Raw genomic sequence first — 18631 nt, 5'->3', positions numbered from 1 at the left:
GCCCCTACACCCCCTCCCTATCTCTGTCACCTCCTCCAGCCCCTACACCCCCTCCCTATCTCTGTCACCTCCTCCAGCCCCTCCACCCCCTCTCTATCTCTGTCACCCCCTCCAGCCCCTACACCCCCTCCCTATCTTTGTCACCCCCTCCAGCCCCTCCCTCCCTATTTCTGTCACCCCCTCCAGCCCCTCGACCCCCTCCTTCTCTCTGTCACCTCCTCCAGCCCCTCCCTATCTCTGTAACCTCCCCCAACCCCTACACCCCCTCCCTATCTCTGTCACCCCCGTTCAGCACTGACCCCCCCACCCTATCTCTGTAACCTCCCCCAGCCCCTACACCCCCTCCCTATCTCTGTAACCCCCTCCAACCCCTCCACCCCCTCCGTATCTCTGTAACCCCCTCCATCCCCTCCCTATCTCTGTCACCTCCTCCAGCCCCTACACCCCGTCCCTATCTCTGTAACCTCCTCCAGCCCCTACACCCCCTCCCTACCTCTGTAACCCCCTCCAGCCCCTACACCCCCTCCCTACCTCTGTAACCCCCTCCAGCCCCTACACCCCCTCCCTACCTCTGTAACCCCCACCAGCCCCTACACCCCATCCCTACCTCTGTAACCCCCACCAGCCCCTACACCCCATCCCTATCTCTGTAACCCCCTCCAGTCCCTACCCCCCTCCCTATCTCTGTCACCCCCTTCCAGCCCCTCCCTATCTGTCACCTCCTCCATTCCCTCCCTATCTCTGTCACCCCCTTCCAGCCCCTCCATATCTCTGTCACCTGCTCCAGCCCCTACATCCCGTCCCTATCTCTGTCACCTCCTCCAGCCCCTACACCCCCTCCCTATCTCTATCACCTCCTCCAGTCCCTACACCCCCTCCCTACCTCGGTAAACTCCTACACCCCCTCCCTATCTCTGTAACCTCCTCCAGTCCCTCCCCCCTCCCTATCTCTGTAACCCCCTCCAGCACCTACACCCCCTCCCTATCTCTGTAACCTCCTCCAGCCTCTACACCCCCTCCCTATCTCTGTCACCCCCTTCCAGAACCTACCCCCTCTCCCTATCTCTGTCACGCCCCTCCAGAACCTCCACCCCATCCCTATCTTTGTAACCCCCTCCAGCCCCTCCATGCCCTCCCTATCTCTGTCACCTCCTCAAACCCCACAAAGGCATGAGATCTCCCTCTCCCCCAATTCTGGGCCCTTGCTCGTCCCCAGTTCTCAGCATTCCATCGCTGGCTGCCTAGGCCCCGAGCTCTGGAATTCCCTCCCTGAGCTTCTCCAAATCTCTCTTCTCTTTTAGCAGACTCCTAAAAACTGACACCCATGATGCACCTTTATACCACCTTTCCTAATTCCCTCTTAATGTGGCTCAGTGTTGAGTTCTGTCTAATAATACTTGTACAGCACCTTGGGTTGTTTTATTTAGTTAATATTCTTTTTTAAGATAAATGTTTATTCCTTGGGCCATATCACTTTGAGGCAGAGATAATGGGAACTGCAGATGCTGGAGAATTCCAAGATAATAAAATGTGAGGCTGGATGAATACAGCAGGCCAAGCAGCATCTCAGGAGCACAAAACCTCTCTGATGAAGGGTCTAGGCCCGAAACGTCAGCTTTTGTGCTCCTGAGATGCTGCTTGGCCTGCTGTGTTCATCCAGCCTCACATTTTATCACTTTGAGGCAGTTTGTGGGAATGATACCAAAGTCCTAATCCAGAATGTCGAGGGGAAACATGGGATTAGATACCAGGACACATGGTGAAATATGAATGTAAAAAAATACTCTGCAATAAAGAGCTGGCCTAATATTGACAATGCAACTGTTGTTGTAAAAACCTAGCTAGTTCACAGATGCCCAGTGGAAACTGAAATGTGTGGCATTAAAGTGATTCAATGGTTAGCACTGCTGCCTCACAGGGCCAGGGACCCAGGTTCGATTCCACCCTCGGACGGCTATCTGTGTGGAGTTTGCACTTTCTCCCCGTATCTGCGGGGTTTCCTCCGGGTGCTCCGGTTTCCTCCCACAGTCCAAAGGTGTGCAGATTAAGGTGTATTGGTCATGCTAAATTGTCCCCCAGAGTCCAGGGGTGTGAGGTGGGTTAGCCATGGGAAATGCAAGGTTACATGGATAGGGAAGGTGGGTGGGTCTGGATGGCATGCTCTTTGGAGGATCAGAGTGGACTTGATGGGCCAAATGGCCTGCTACCATTCTGTAGGGATTCTATGATTCAAACTGAGCAGTTCCCATCTCTTCCTTGTCCATTGCCACTGTTTGGATCCAACCATAAGGAGCAGCTTCTCAGAACTCCCACATTTTTGTTAACGTGCCAAAAATATAATCTAAGGCATGTTTGGACTTCTCTCCAAGAGGATCTGTGTTAACTAAAGTTTAGTAACTAATGGCAAACAGGCTAAGGCTTTGCAAACAGAAATCTGGTCTTCATGGAGCTGCAAGTCAGGCATGATGGGACATTTGGCCGTTCTGAGTCAGGGGGTGTCTTGCTCACTTCGCACTCTCAAAGTCATGGGTTCAAGACCCACTGCAGGAGTACCGTGTCCAGACTGGCATTCTAATGCACTGCTGAGGGAGCGCCGCACTGTCTGACAGTCAGTGCTGAGGGAGCGCCGTGCTGTCTGAGGGTCAGCACTGAGGGAGTGCCGCGCTGTCTGAGGGTCAGCGCTGAGGGAGCGCCATGCTGTCTGAGGGTCAGCGCTGAGGGAGCGCCGCGCTGTCTGAGGGTCAGCGCTGAGGGAGCGCCATGCTGTCTGAGGGTCAGCGCTGAGGGAGCGCCGCGCTGTCTGAGGGTCAGCGCTGAGGGAGCGCCACGCTGTCTGAGGGTCAGCGCTGAGGGAGCGCCGCGCTGTCTGAGGGTCAGCGCTGAGGGAGCGCCACGCTGTCTGAGGGTCAGCGCTGAGGGAGCGCCGCGCTGTCTGAGGGTCAGCGCTGAGGGAGCGCCACGCTGTCTGAGGGTCAGTGCTGAGGGAGCGCCGCGCTGTCTGAGGGTCAGTGCTGAGGGAGTGGGCAGTGTCGGAGGGTCAGTGCTGGGGGAGTGGGCACTGTCGGAGGGTCAGCGCTGAGGGAGTGGGCACTGTCGGAGGATCAGCGCTGAGGCAGTGCCGCGATATGTTTTAGCAGAGCCCTGGGGATAGTTTGAGAGCCTGTAATCACTCCAGGCTGTGCAGTATTGTGTATCATGGATTGTTTGGCTGGATGTGATAAAGGGTCTGTGAGAGTTAAACTGTTTAATAGTTATTGTGAATTGTTTCAAAAACAAATGGGCGGTGTTAGGTGTTCCCTTGTTACACAACTGGGCACTTTGATGAAAGCAGCACTGAAAGATGTGCAGTCCTGCTGGGCCCCTGATTTATAATCTCTCCCGGCCTGTGAGAAAACTCCTGACATGCCATGCCACATGGCCAATATCCTGTGACCGTTGGTCTTTGCCTGTCTGCTGTGATTGATATTATTTGGAATTTTAAACTCTCTTGTTCGCTCTATCACACTCCTCCCGGAAGCTGGTGCTACGTCTCACCAGTTATCTCTGGGCTATCACTGACCTTTGGTTTTATTACAGTCCTGTAGTATTTCCATCACAGAAAGAGACCATTCGTGACATCTGCTCCATTCTGCTGTTTTTGTCCCACACGAGTTCGCTCCTGATCCCATTTCTGAGGAAGGGTCACCGGACCCGAAACGTTAACTCTGTTTTCTCCTTCACAGATGCTGCCAGACCTGCTGAGCTTTTCCAGCAGCTTTGTTTTGGTTCCCAATCCTCTTTATATTTTTAACGAGTTTAAGGGCTCAGCATTTATTGCCCCTCCCTAATTGCCCAGAGGGCAGTTAAGCATCAACCACGTTGCTGTGGGTCCGGAGTCACATGTAGGCCAGACCAGGTAAAGATGGCAGACTCCCTTCACTAAAGGATCTTTCTTTACAACAATTGACAGTGGTATGTTTTTGCCATTTTAATTCCAGATTTTTATTGAATTCAAATTTCACCATCGGCTGTGTTGGGGACAATCCTCCTCAGGCACAGGATTGTTGCAAGACAAAAAATAGAGTAACGGGGCACAGATAAGGTGAATGGCAGGTGTCTTTTCCCTAGGATGGGGGATTTCAAGGCAAGGGGACACACTTTTAAAGCGAGAGGAGAGAGATTTAAAATGGACACAGAGGCCTGTGAGTAGTGATGTGCCACAGGGGTCAGTGCTGGGAATTTTATTATTTGTTATTTACATAAATGGTGTGAATGTGAACATACAAGGCAAGATTAGGAAGTTTGCAGATGATACAAAATTAGGAGGCATCGTTGATAGTGAAGAAGGTTATCAAAAATTACAGAGGGACCTTGATCAGATGGGGAAGTGGGCTGAGGATTGGCAAATGCAATTCAATACAGGTAAGTGAGCAGTGTTGCATTTTTGGAAAGTCAAACCAGGGTAGGGCTTGTACAGTAAATGGTAGGGTCCTGAGGAGCGTTGTGGAACAGAGGGACCTAGGAGTACAAGTACATAGTTTGATGAAAACAGCATCACATGTGGACAGGGTGGTGAAGAAGGCATTTAGCGTGCTGGCCTTCATCGGTCGAGGCATTGAGTACAGGAGTTGGAACATTATGTTACAGTTCTATAAGTCGTTGGTGAGGCCGCACATGGAGTATTGTGTACAGTTTTGGCCACCCTGTTATAGGTAAACTGGAAAGTATACAAAGATTTACAAGGATGTTGCCAGGACGAGTAGGCCTCAGTTATTGGGAGAGGTTGGCTAGGACAGGACTTCTTTTCTTGGAACATAGGGGAGTGAGGGGTGACCTTATTGAGGTGTATAAGATCATGAGGGGCATAGGTAGAATGAATTCATACAGTCTTTTTCCCAGGGATGGGAATTGAAAACTAGAGAGCATAGGTTTAAGGTGAGCGGGGAAAGATTTAAGGAGGATCTGAGGGGCAACTACTTCACACAGACAGCGGTGTGTGTATGGAATGGGCTGCTGGAGAACGTCGTTGAGGCTGGTTCAACAGCAACATTTAAAAACCATTTGGATCGGTTCATGGTGAAGCGATGTGGACCAAAGGTGAGCAATTGGAACTAGCTGAGTGGGCACCATGGTCAGCATGGACCAGTTTGGGCCGAAGGGCCTGTTTCCATGCTACATTACTCTATGACTCTAAGACATGAGGGGTAATTTTTTTAAGAGTGGTTTTTTTTAGAGGAAAGGGATGGATATGGGGACAGTTGCAACATTCAGATAAGCACATGAATGAGAAAAGTTTGGAGAATATGGGTCAAGCACAGGCAGGTGGGACTACTTTAGTTTGGGATCATGGTTGACATGGACTGGTTGGACCGAAGGGTCAGTTTCCAAGCTGTCTGACTCTATGACTATGTAAAGAAATAACACGGCAAGTAACCAGAAGGGTACAGGATTGGTAACTTAGGACTGAGATGAGGATAAATGTCTTCACTCTGAGGACGGTGAACATGTGTGGAGTTCACTATCGCAGACAACGGTGAAAGCCAAAGTGACCAAAGACAGATTTCTAGAGGCTAGAGACAAGGGATATAGGGAGACTGTGAGAGTGTAGCATCGAGATACAGGATTAGTTGTGATCACGTTGAACAATGGAGCAGATTCTATTGGCTAAATACCTATCCTTGCCCCTATTATTCCCTGTTTAGTTTGGACAATGATGTAAGTTTTAAGGAGTGTCTTGACAGAAGATAGAGAGATGGAGAGCAGTAGGGAAGGAATTTGACAATTTAGGATCCAGTAATCGGAGGCATCCGGGGTTGGGCTGATGGAAACTGGGAATGCTGAATGAGGTCGGTCAGTTTGGAACAATATCTGGCCAATTGGACTGGAGATAGAGATCAGCCAGAGTGTGTTTCTGATCCTGTGTCTCTGCTCTCCCTCAAGTTCATATCCAATCTGTAATTTGGACTCAAATTCTCGAGGTGAAGCCAAGATCCAGGGAGATATCTGGTTGATGAGCCATTGCCCAGGGCTATTAAAGATCTGGCTGCCTATTCCCCAGCAGCTGGATCACATGTACTTTGTGAATTGGAGCAGCCCAGGGACATTTTCCTGGAATCAGAAACAAACCATTTCTTCAGCTGCAAAGGTAGCTGTTTATTCATTCTCCCCATCCCAACTCCAAGTGGGAGTTGATTTAAGACTTTACCAATGGCACGGAGATCCACAGACGTACCAGATCCTCTCTATCTTGGTCAGTTCCACGCTGCTGGATTCCTCTCTTCACTAGCTCAATTTCACACCAGTCATCTCATGGCCCAATTGGGCTGAATTCCACATTGATGATCCTGCTATCTGATTGGCTAGATTTAACACAGGGGATCACACTGTCTGAATGGCTGAATACAATACTGAAGATCCTGCAAACTGATTGGCTTGATTTAATGCTGGGGATCACACTGTCTGATTGGCTCAATGTAATACTGGAGATCAGCTTTCTGACTGGCTGAATTCAACACTGGAGCTGTCTACGACAGAATTCCAAGGGTAGATCTGATTGGATCGTTTACCCAGACGCTGTCTGACTGTCATCCTGGATTCTTGTGTAGTTGGAGCTGATGGTCAGCAGATATTTTAATGTGATTCTCCTGTCTCCTGCTGCAGGTCCATGCCTATATCATGAGCTACCTGAAGAAAGAAATGCGAGGTGTCCTCAGGAAGGAGAATAAAAAGAAGCAGCTGATCTCCAATCTGCCAGAAATCTTCAGAAACATCCAGCTGGAGCACCATATCTCGGCAGGAGATTTTCCAGACTTTGAGAGGATGCAGGTCAGTCCCATCTCACTCTACATACAGTGAGAGGCATGGACGATGTTTGTGCAAGTAATCTCTGTCTTCCTTTGTCCCCTCATGTCTATATTCTACAGTTAATCTGAAACTCCCTCTCTCATGACAAGGCGTCTGTTCTAACTCTAACCCACCATCAAAGCTATTGTTGTCAGGAACAGTTCACTCTGTTACCCTGCACACGTAGCTTTCCTATTTTGTTTTGCTTTTATTTCAGATTCCCCAGTACCTGCAGGACTTTGCGTGGGGAATAATGATTCTGTTCTAACTGCCTGACTATATTCTGTGGGAATATTTTAATAATCACAGGCAGCTCCTTCAAGTATCTCCTTGCCCAAGTCAGCCAGCCATCTCTTCATTAAAAATGTGTTCCCAGCATGTGGACATTGCTGCTGGCCAGCATTAATTACCCATCCCTAGTTGCCCCGGAGAAATTGGTAGCGAGCTGCCTTCTAGAACCATTGCAGTCCTTGAGTTTAGTTGCTATCGTAACACTGTTAGGAAGAGACTTGCAGGATTTTGGCTCAATGACCGTGAAGGAACGTAAGAAATAGACTCAGGAGTAGCCTTTGAGCCTGTTCCTTATTTAAAATAATCATGGCTGATCATGCAACTAAGCCCCCTGTTCCCGCTTTCTCCCCACACCCTTTTGATCCCTTTAGCCCTAAGAATACATGTAACTCCTTCTTGAAAGCATTCAATTTTTTGGCCTCAACCACTTTCTGTGGTAGAGAATTCCACAGGCTCCTCATGCTCTGGGTGAAGACATTTCTCCTCATCTCAGTCCCAAACGGCCCACCCTGTGTCTTTAGACTGTGACCCCTGGTCATCGGGAACATCCTTCTTGCATTTATCTGGCCTAGTCATTGACTGAGTCATGGAATCATAATCCTGTTAAAATTTTGTAAGCTTCAACGAGATCAACCCTCATTCTTGTGAACTCCAGTGATTATAGTCCTGACTGCTCCAGTCTGTCTTCATACTTCAGTCCTGCCAGCCCATGAACCAGCCTGGTAAATCTTTGCTACACTCCCTCCATAGCCAGTGCATCCTTCTGCAGATAAGGAGACCAAAACTGCACACAATATTCCAGGTGTGGTCTCACCAAGACCCTGTATAACTGCAGCAACACGTCCCTGTTCCTGTACTCGAAACCGCTCACAATGAAGGCCAACATACCATTTCCCTTCCTCGCTGCCTGCTGTACCTTCAGTGCTTACCCTCAGTGACTGGCATACATGGACACCCAAGTCACGTTGCACCTCCCCTGTTCCCAATCTATCAATATTCAGATAGTCTGCCTTCCTGTTTTTATTGCCAAAGTGGATAACCTTACATTTATCCACATTGTACTGCATCCTCCATGTATCACTCAGCTTGTCCAAATCACACTAGAGCCTCTGTGCAGTCTCCTCACAGCTCACCCTCCCCTCCCATCCCCCGCCCAGCTTTGTGTAACCTGCAAAGTTGGAGACATTACATTTAGTCCCCTCATCTAAATTATTACTATAGGTAATGAATAGCTGGGGTCCATGCACTGATCCCTGTGGGACCTCATTAGTCACTGCCTGTTACTTGGAAAAAAATCCATTGATAGAGCCATAGAGTCATACAGCATGGAAACAGACCCTTCGGCCCATCCAGTCCATGCCAACCATAATCCCAAACTAAACTAGTCCCACCTGCCTGCTCCTGGCCCACGTCCCTCTAAACATTTCTTATTTGTGGTACTTATCTGAACGTCTTTTAAATGTTGTAACTGTACCCACATCCATCACTTCCTCTGGCAGTTCATTCCACACACGACACACCCTCTGTGTAAAACTTGCACCTCATATCTTTTTAAAATCTCTCTCCTCTCACCTTGAATAAAATGCCCCCCAGCTACTGAAATGACACCTACCATTCACCTCATATACACCTCTATAAGGTCACCCCTCAGCCTAACCATCCTCTCCCCATAACTCAAACCCTCCAGTCCTGGCAACATCCTGGTAAATCTCTTCTGAACACATGATCATTTATTGTCATTCTTCCGGCTCTTTGTCTCCTGTCAGTTTCCTCTAAACACTACCCCCAGTCTCAAATAGGATACGGATATTCTTTGGGCTGAAAGGATCAAAAGATCTAGGAGAAATTGGGAACAGGGTACTGATCTTAATGATCACACATGATCACTTTGCATGTTGGAGTGGGCTTGAAGAGCCAATAGCCTGCTCATATTAGCAATGTCTTGAGACAAGCAAGAGATGAATGTGGATTTCTGGTGAGTGGATGAGCTGACTCAGGATGATAGGAGGATGTAAGTCTGCCTCTGTTGGGTTGGGGTACGGGTGATATGAATGAGTGAGACTGACACCAACACTAATGAATGTATCTCTTCTTCAGGAGCAGCTCCGGGTCCATGACTTCTCAAAATTCCCTTCCCTCAAGCCCAAGATGATGGATGAGCTGGATCATATGCTCACCTATGATGTCGCTAAGCTGATGCCTTTGGTGAGACAAGAGGAGATGGAGATGCCAGAACAATTGGTCCATGGTGGTGCATTCGATGGGACCTCCAATGGGCCATTTGTCGAAGGCATTGTGGATGGAACCTGTGAAGCAGCAGATGACGATGACGAATGGGTTGTCACGAAGGACAAGCCAAAATATGATGAAATTTTCTACAATCTATCACCAATGGATGGTAAGATCAATGGGGTAAAGGCGAAGAATTGGATGATCACAACCAAGCTGCCAAACTCTGTACTTGGGAGGATCTGGAAACTTTCCGATGTCGATAAGGATGGAATGCTGGATGATGAAGAATTTGCCTTGGCCAATCATCTCATTGAGGTGAAGCTGGATGGCCATGGGCTTCCCACCGTGTTACCTGGTTACCTTGTCCCTCCGTCAAAGAGGAGGCAGGTGGGATCTGCTGAGTAACAGGCAAAGAGGAAAGGCCATTCATTCTTGGGGCCAATTGATTCGGTTTGGAGTTTGATAATCCCATTGATTGCAGCAGACTATGTTCTGGAGACAGGAGGAGCTGTTGGGCTGAATGGAAATGAGGATGGGGAGGGTTGGATTCTTTAGCTACTGTTAAACCAAACCAGTAGGGTAAATTATGTCATTTGGCCCATCAGTGAATTCATCCCGTCTTGAATTATGCAGTGGCGCTAATCCCAACTGTCTCCAGGGCCATAGACTCAAATAGTGTCTTTTGTAAAGTTGGACTCTTGTTGTTTAAAAGGCTTTACCAACTGGGTTATAATATATTATGGTTGAAGCACAGTATTTCAGGGGCTGAAACTGACCTTTCATCACTATATAATTGTCACTTGCACATTGTTCTGGCTGCTTCTCATGTAACAGCTATTGCGTCTGGCTTCTGTAGCACCAAACAACATCTGTCTTGCTTGTCCAATTGCCTCAGAGTTTGCAGTAGTTATTCAGAAAGCACTTTAACACCTATTTTACCGTGCATATGCAGTCTGTGATGCCTCACATCTATCCTCAGCAAAGAACAACAGCAGGCTAAATGTATTCACCCATCACAATATCTAGTAGGCTCCAAGTAATTTAGCTCCTCAACCCAATCAAAGACCATTTCAAAGAGGAATCACTCTAGCTCCTTGTTCCTGTGGCTGTGGCATTGTTCCAGGACCATGATTTGCTATGAAAACCAAGATTAGTTATTTAACAATGTGTTCATTCCTCTCACTTGAATACTTGAGTGTGCTAACCCCTTTGCATAGCTCAGGAGCATGACTTCTTTAGTGTGGAGTAATCTCAGCCCCCTATCACGAAGAAACACACATTTACCAACTTAGAATGTCTCCCTGAAATGGAAGATGCAGGATATGTTGATGTTTGTAAAGTGCTATGGAAATATCATACGTTTAAAAGTGCTTATACACATTTGTATCGATATTATGAGTTAACACTGGCTCTGGTGCTTTGGATACAGGGTTCATCTTAAATGCCAATGTGTAGCAACTTGTGCAGGACTTCTGACTGTTTATCCTTGAACTACCAAAGAGCAAATTCATAAAACCTTCCCCTCACATGGGCTGGTAGAAGTGGCATCTGCAGCTTACCCTTGAACAAACTGACCATCCAAGAATATCTGTTCACTGCGTATTTCACCTTTATCTTGTTTGCTGTTGGCTAATAGTCCCTCACCTCCATTAATTTTATGATTAATAAGTAAAACTAATTCAAAGAAAACAGTTCAACTGAGAGGGCACTGAAGGTTGAATCAAGACCTATAACAGACCAGAGAGTTAAGAATTAAACACTCTGTTGGAATGTAAATTCTGTCAGGCCCAAATGAACCTATCCCCTTGTTTGATTGATTCAATCTTCGGGATCCTGCTGTCTCACCCTTTTTCAGTCCCTTGCCTGCCAGAAATGGACTTATTTGGCCAAAACCTTCACAAACTGTTTCCCTCGTGATATCAAAGTATTACATGGAACAATAATAATAGAGCAGTGCAGCATGGAAACAGACCCTTTGCTTCAACTCATCAACGCCGACCAGATATCCTAAATTAATCCAGTCCTATTTCCCTCTGAACCCTTCCTATTCCTCATGTCCCCATCCAGTTGCCTTTTAAATGTTGTAACTGTACCAGCCTCCACCACTTCCTCTGACAGCTCGTTCCATACACGTACCACCCTCTGTGTGAAAAAGTTACCCGTCAGGTCCCTGTGAAGGCTTTCCCCTCTCACCTTAAACCAAATTTTGGACTCCTGTACCCTGGAGAAAAGACCTGTAATGATCAGATTGTCTGAAAACATTTCGGGTGAAGACTGAGATACTCTTGAATTTTAGTTTTGGAGTTTCCTGGAGGACTTATGCGCACGGCCCTTAATTTTGTTTGCATGGCTGTGTACACGAGAACAGCCTGTATTCTGGGTTTCTGTGTGATCACACAGCTTAGAGGGGAGATTGCTGAAGAGCTCTAAAGATAAATTATTAATCTGGTTGTACTGAGGAGAAGAGAAAAATAATTGTTTTTCTGACTCATACAGAATGGAATATTGTCTTGGGAATAGGAATCCTTTCAAGCTGTCTGAAGGAATATTGACTCTTTGGGATGTTGTTCTCAGACCTTTATCATCATGATGAACAGTGTTTAAAGAATTTTTTTTAAAAAGCTGTTTTTGTTTTGGAGATTAATCTTCAATTACTGGAGGCTCAGATATTCTTAATGTGTTCATCAGCTTACATAAAATCCTCAAGTCACACAGCATGGAAACAGACCCTTTGGCCCAACCAGTCCACATTCCCAAACTAAGCTAGTCCCATCTACCTGCTCCTTGCCCATATCCCTCCAAACCATTCCTATTCATGTACTTATCCAAATGTCTTTTAAATGTTGTAACCACCACTTCCTGTGGAAATTCACTGCACACATGGACCACTCTGTGTAAAAATGTTGCCCCTCTAGTCCTTCTTAACTTTCTCCTCTCACCTTAAAAATATGCCCCCCCCCCCAGTTTTGAACTCCCTACCTTAGAGAAAAGGCCCTAGTCATTAACCCTGTCAATGATTATTATTTTATAAACCTCTATAAGGTCACCCTGCAATGTCCTACGCTCCAGTGAACAAAATCGCAGCCTATCCAGATAACTCAAATCCTCCATTCCTGTCAACATTCTGATAAACCATATCTTAACCCTCTCCTTGGGCTACACATATCAGAGCAGGCCATTCAGCCCAACCAGTTCATGCCAGTGCTTGTCAGCTCTGATGAAGAGTTATCTAGACTTGAAATGTTAGCTTGCTGTCTCCATGCTGTCTGACCTGCTATGTTCTTCAGTATTGGCTGTGTTCACACCAACGCTTATGCTGTATGCCAGCTTTCACCTAGCTTTTCTCATCTAAAACTGTCAAAACCGACTATTCCTTTCTCCCTGATAACAAAGTGTAGAGCTGGATGAACACAGCAGGGCAAACAGCATCAAAGATGCTGCTTGGCCTGCTGTGTTCATCCAGCTCTACACTTTGTTACCTTGGATTCTCCAGCATCTGCAGTTCCCATTATCTCTGATACAGTTTCACTCCTTTCTCCCTCGTTTGTTTGTCCAGCTTAAATTCATCTGTACGATTTACTTCGACCATCCCTGTGACTGTAAATGATGCCGGAATCAATTTTACACCTTTCTTTGATTTAAAGTGTAGTTTGAAGTAATTGTAATTAACTCTTGCAGGAAGACTATCTATGCAATCTGTTGTGAGTCAAAAGTTTAAACTTTCCGTATATTATGTTTATTAAAATATATTCTCAACAATATCATGGTTTATGTTTCACTCACTGTAGACAGATACACTGTAGCTATCATTGCTTTTTGTGGTTTTACTCACTATTTTCCCCGTCTGATCTGTGTCTCATTTCATTACAACAAATGAGTTGTTGTGTATAATTGATTCATAATTAAAGTACACCGTAAATCAACCAAGTCTGTGTCACAATAATTTGCTTGTTCTCATCTGAAAACATTCCCCTTTTGTCTCATCTGTGTTTCTCTCCTAAAGGTGTTGAGCAGCAATGTCCTGGAGTGTTGGCAGCATCACATCTAAGCATGAGACTTTAAAACAATCAGGGATGTTCGACTGTGATGGCATCCCAATCTTTCACTGCATTGCTGTAAGGAGCAGGAACACCGGTGAACTTCCCTCTTCCTTAACCCTGGGATGTTGGGGGCTGAAAGATACCTGAAATGGGAGGCTCACCGAGGTGGAGGCTGGCGATTAGCACTTGCTGGATCTGTCAGGTTCTGTGTTCTGTTGACTGGTATGATATTTTGGAAGAGACATTAAACTCACACTCAAGTGGGCAGTTCCACGGCACTATTTCCAGAAGATCAAATGTCTGGTGACATCCAATGGTCGACAGTGCTGAGAATTATCCAATAATAATTCCAATTTTTACACATCCCTGAATGTAAGAACACTTCACTGTGCATTCGGCTCCCTGAGCCCTACGTTCTGAAGTAGCTGCGTTTCAATGACACTCTCGCTGTGGAGTCAGAAGGTTGTGCATTTAAAACCCACTCTGGAGACAAGAACGTTAAAATAGATCAAAGCTGAGTGTCTCAGCTCAGTGACAAGGACACTGCCAGAAGTTCTAATATTCAAAGTGGAAAAGAGAGTATGAAGACAATATGAATTCCTCAATATGACTTAAGTAAGATGGCCTGGTCATCTATCACATTGCTATCTGTGGGACCTTGCTGTGTGCAATTGACAGCTGCATCCCCAAGAAATCACTGCACTTCAGCGTATACAATACACAGCATATTAAGTGCGCTGGGACATGGAGATTGTGAAAAGTGCAAGAAATGTTAAGCTTTTTGAGTGAATCTTTATTAATGTCAGTTCGAAGGATTGGCTGGGGTGGCCTTTGATGGGCTTTCAGTTCAGAACCAGGCAGCTGCAGATTAAATCAGAAAGTGAGTGAGTTAATGTGTCCGTCCAGCTTCCTGCCATTATTCCACACATTCCTTTCTAATCACAACATGTGTTTCATTCCGGTGATAAGGGTTCTGCTTTTAAAGGGGTGTTCTCATTACAGACAGGAGCGGTGTTGGAACAGGTCCTAACAGAGAAACTGCTTGAACAACACATTCCACAGACTCTGGGATACTGAGTGTTCATTACCGAATTCCACAAAGACACCAATCCCTTTAATTTATCCCACAGATTAGAATTATTTCATTCGTTAGTCACTCGGTAATCACATCATTTCAGACCACTGCAACAGGGGAAGCCTTTCTACGCCTTAAGTCAGTTCTGTCACTCAATTAAATCATGGTTGAAGTCCACCTTCTGACTTGGTTACATAATCATTTTCAAACAATTTATTTTGATCTGTCTTAGCTTTGACACTTTCAGTTGACCTCCGGTCGCAACAGCTTATTTCTGGGGGTGTGGAGAGAGTTTTGCAGATTTCTACTCTTCTTTGTGTAGGGAAATGCTTCCTGACATCATCACTGATCGGTGTGGATTGAACTTTAAGCATTTTTAAACTCTATCCCTCGTTGTCATCATTCTGGAGTTTAAGACCAGGCTGCCTGCATCATCTTAAGGAAAGTCTATTGTCTGACAAGCAGGAAGCTGGAAGACTGACCTCTGATGCACTCTTGTTTCATGAATTATTGCTGGTGAGCTTGTTGAAAGCAAAAGATTTAGTTCTATGCAACTGTTGCATTCATCAGGCATCACTAACATTCAGACACTAGCAGTGATAGCGCTGTAATTGGACTGCAGGTCCCTCAGTGCTGGATTCTCCTCTGTCACAGGCTATGATCTATACGTTGGACAATGGGTATGTGATATAAATGTTGAGAATATGACTGCCCTCACTCGCCACTTACATGTGTACAGACTCCAGCAATGAGTACCCAGGGTTAGAATTCCAACAGAGGACCAAAGGGAATGTTGAATACAGGAAAATCCAACCAGCAGATGTTAATGCCAAGGTTCCATGGAGTGTGCCAGAGGAGAAACAGAGGGAGATTGTCAGAGATAATGGGAACTGCAGATGCTGGAGAATCCAAGATAACCAAGTGTGAAGCTGGATGAACACAGCAGGCCAAGCAGCATCTCGGGAGCACAAAAGCTGACGTTTCGGGCCTGGACCCTTCTTCAGAGAGGGGGATGGGGAGAGGGTTCTGGGATAAATAGGGAGGGGGCGGGGTGGCGGACTGAAGATGGAGAGAAAAGAAGATAGGTGGAGAGAGTATAGGTGGGGAGGTAGGGAGGGGATAGGTCAGTCCAGGGAAGATGGACAGGTCAAGGAGGTGGGATGAGGTTAGTAGGTAGGAAATGGAGGTGCGGCTTGGGGTGGGAGGAAGGGATGGGTGAGAGGAAGAACAGGTTAGGGAGGCAGAGACAGGCTGGGCTGGTTTTGGGATGCAGTGGGGGGAGGGGAAGAGCTGGGCTGGTTGAGTGATGCAGTGGGAGGAGGGGACGAACTGCGCTGGTTTTGGGATGCGGTGGGGGAAGGGGAGATTTTGAAGCTGGTGAAGTCCACATTGATACCATTGGGCTGCGGGGTTCCCAAGCAGAATATGAGTTGCTGTTCCTGCAACCTTCGGGTGGCATCATTGTGGCACTGCAGGAGGCCCATGATGGACATCATCTAAGGAATGGGAGGGGGAGTTGAGGAGGTGCAGTTGTTTATTGCGAACCGAGCGGAGGTGTTCTGCAAAGCAGTCCGAGATACTGGCAAAAGTTTCAAGAGAGAAAAGCTGACCAGCCAGTAGGTAGTAACTTTGAATTTGCTGGAGATGCCAAAATGAGAGAATCATCGAATCCCGTCTCTGGAAGTAGGCCATTCAGCCCATTGATTCTGCATGACACTCTGAACAGCATCCCACCCAGACACACCGCCCCCTTACCCTCCCTGTAACTTCTAACCTGCACATCCCTGAACACTACGGGCAATTAGCACAACAAATCCACCCTAACCTACGCATATTTGGACAGTGGGAGGAAACCGGAGCATCCGGAGGAAACCTGCACAGACACGGGAAGAATGTGCAAACTCCATAAAGACTGCCCCGGGTGGAATGGAACCTGGGTCCCCGGCACTGAGAGACAGCAGTGCTAACCACTGTGCCACCCAAAAACAAAATCATATGAAAGTTTTGAATTTAACACAGGAAGAAACGAGGGTGGGAACAGTGGTTAATGAGGAGGGAAGCACTACAGAAACGCTTAAGAAATTAACTATATAAAAAATTAGACATAAAAATCACACATGAGAGACAGGAAGGGGTTAAGAGTTGAGAGAAGAGTTGAGTTTAGTTCTAACTCCGAGAATTCGGACAAAATAAAATAGAGAATGGCTTTATCCAGTACCTCCCATTGCACACATTTTCCTAATAATGTTCCTGAGATTGGATTTGACAGGAATTTGGAACAGACAAACGGATAATCTGACTCATAGACTGACTCACCGTGGCTAAAATGCAGCATAAGCTCTGCCAGGATCCATAACTCTTCAGCTGTGGCAGGACAGAGCTCAGTTTGAAAATCACCTCCAACACTAGCCATACCTCTGAGGCTCGGCTCCCTGTTCTAATCACAAACAGGTAGTTGGTGAACATGCTTCAGCAATAAACAGCAATGTTTGCTCTTGCAGGCCAGAGCTGCTGCTGCCCTCTATTGAACACAAAAAACAAATCATTCAAAGACACAGGGCAAGGCTCAATCTCGGGAAATCCATTCTCCAGAGAGCAGAAAGGAATGGGAGACAGTGAGCAACAGCAGCTGGTTTGTGACCTGATTTTCTGCTGCACAGGAAATACACTCAGATATGCTCTACACTCCTCATCAAAACACACCGATACACCCCGCACCCCTCACTGTAACATACCGATACACCCCGCACCCCTCACTGTAACACACCGATATACCCCACACCCCTCACTGTAACACACCGATACACCCCACACCCCTCACTGTAACACACCGATACACCCCACACCCCTCACTATTACACACCGATACACCCCGCACCCCTCACTGTAACACACCGATACACCCCGCACCCCTCACTGTAACACACCGATACACCCCACACCCCTCACTATTACACACCGATACACCCCACACCCCTCACTGTAACACACCGATACACCCCACACCCCTCACTATTACACACCGATATACCCCACACCCCTCACTATTACACACCGATACACCCCACACCCCTCACTATTACACACCGATACACCCCGCACCCCTCACTGTAACACACCGATACACCACGCACCCCTCACTGTAACACACCGATATACCCCCCACCCCTCACTGTAACACACCGATATACCTCACACCCCTCACTGTAACACACCGATATACCCCCCACCCCTCACTGTAACACACCGATATACCTCACACCCCTCACTGTAACACACCGATATACCCCACACCCCTCACTGTAACACACCGATATACCCCGCACCCCTCACTGTAACACTCTGATACACCCCGCACCCCTCACTGTAACACAACGATATACCCCACACCCCTCACTGTAACACTCTGATACACCCCGCACTCCTCACTGTAACACACCGATATACCCCACACCCCTCACTGTAACACATCGATACACGCCACACTGTAACACACCGATACACCACGCACCCCTTACTGTAACACACCGATACACCCCACACCCCTCACTGTAACACACCGATATACCTCACACCCCTCACTGTAACACACCGATATACCCCGCACCCCTCACTGTAACACTCTGATACACCCCGCACCCCTCACTGTAACACACCGATATACCCCGCACCCCTCACTGCAACACACCGATACACCCCGCACCCCTCACTGTAACATACCGATACACCCCGCACCCCTCACTGTAACACACCGATACACCCCGCACCCCTCACTGTAACACACCGATACACCCCACACCCCTCACTGTAACACACCGATATACCCCGCACCTCTCACTGTAACACTCTGATACACCCCACACCCCTCACTGTAACACACCGATACACCCCGCACCCCTCACTGCAACACACCGATATACCCCACACCCCTCACTGTAACACACCGATACACCCCGCACCACTCACTGTAACACACCGATATACCCCACACCCCTCACTGTAACACACCAATATACCCCGCACCCCTCAATGTAACACTCTGATACACCCCGCACCCCTCACTGTAACACACCGATATACCCCACACCCCTCACTGTAACACACCGATACACCCCACACCCCTCACTGTAACACACCAATATACCCCGCACCCCTCAATGTAACACTCTGA

At 47.2% G+C, this 18631-nt stretch overlaps 1 protein-coding gene across 1 annotated transcript in view; it reads left to right on the top strand.

Annotated features, from left to right (window-relative positions):
• LOC125447736 (EH domain-containing protein 2-like) overlaps nucleotides 1-12726 on the top strand; it is a 34982-nt gene extending 22256 nt beyond the window's left edge. The window contains exons 4-5 of the mRNA XM_059641003.1: nucleotides 6640-6804; nucleotides 9211-12726. Coding sequence (XP_059496986.1) covers nucleotides 6640-6804; nucleotides 9211-9750 — 705 coding nt within the window. The 3' untranslated portion in view covers nucleotides 9751-12726. The remainder of the gene's footprint in view (nucleotides 1-6639; nucleotides 6805-9210) is intronic.
• The last annotated feature ends 5905 nt before the right edge of the window (nucleotides 12727-18631 follow it).

This window comes from Stegostoma tigrinum, chromosome 39 (assembly GCF_030684315.1).
Source record: "Stegostoma tigrinum isolate sSteTig4 chromosome 39, sSteTig4.hap1, whole genome shotgun sequence".
Lineage (NCBI taxonomy): Eukaryota > Metazoa > Chordata > Chondrichthyes > Orectolobiformes > Stegostomatidae > Stegostoma > Stegostoma tigrinum.
Note: the sequence above shows the minus strand (reverse complement) of the source record. Positions and strands in the feature narration are given on the sequence as shown.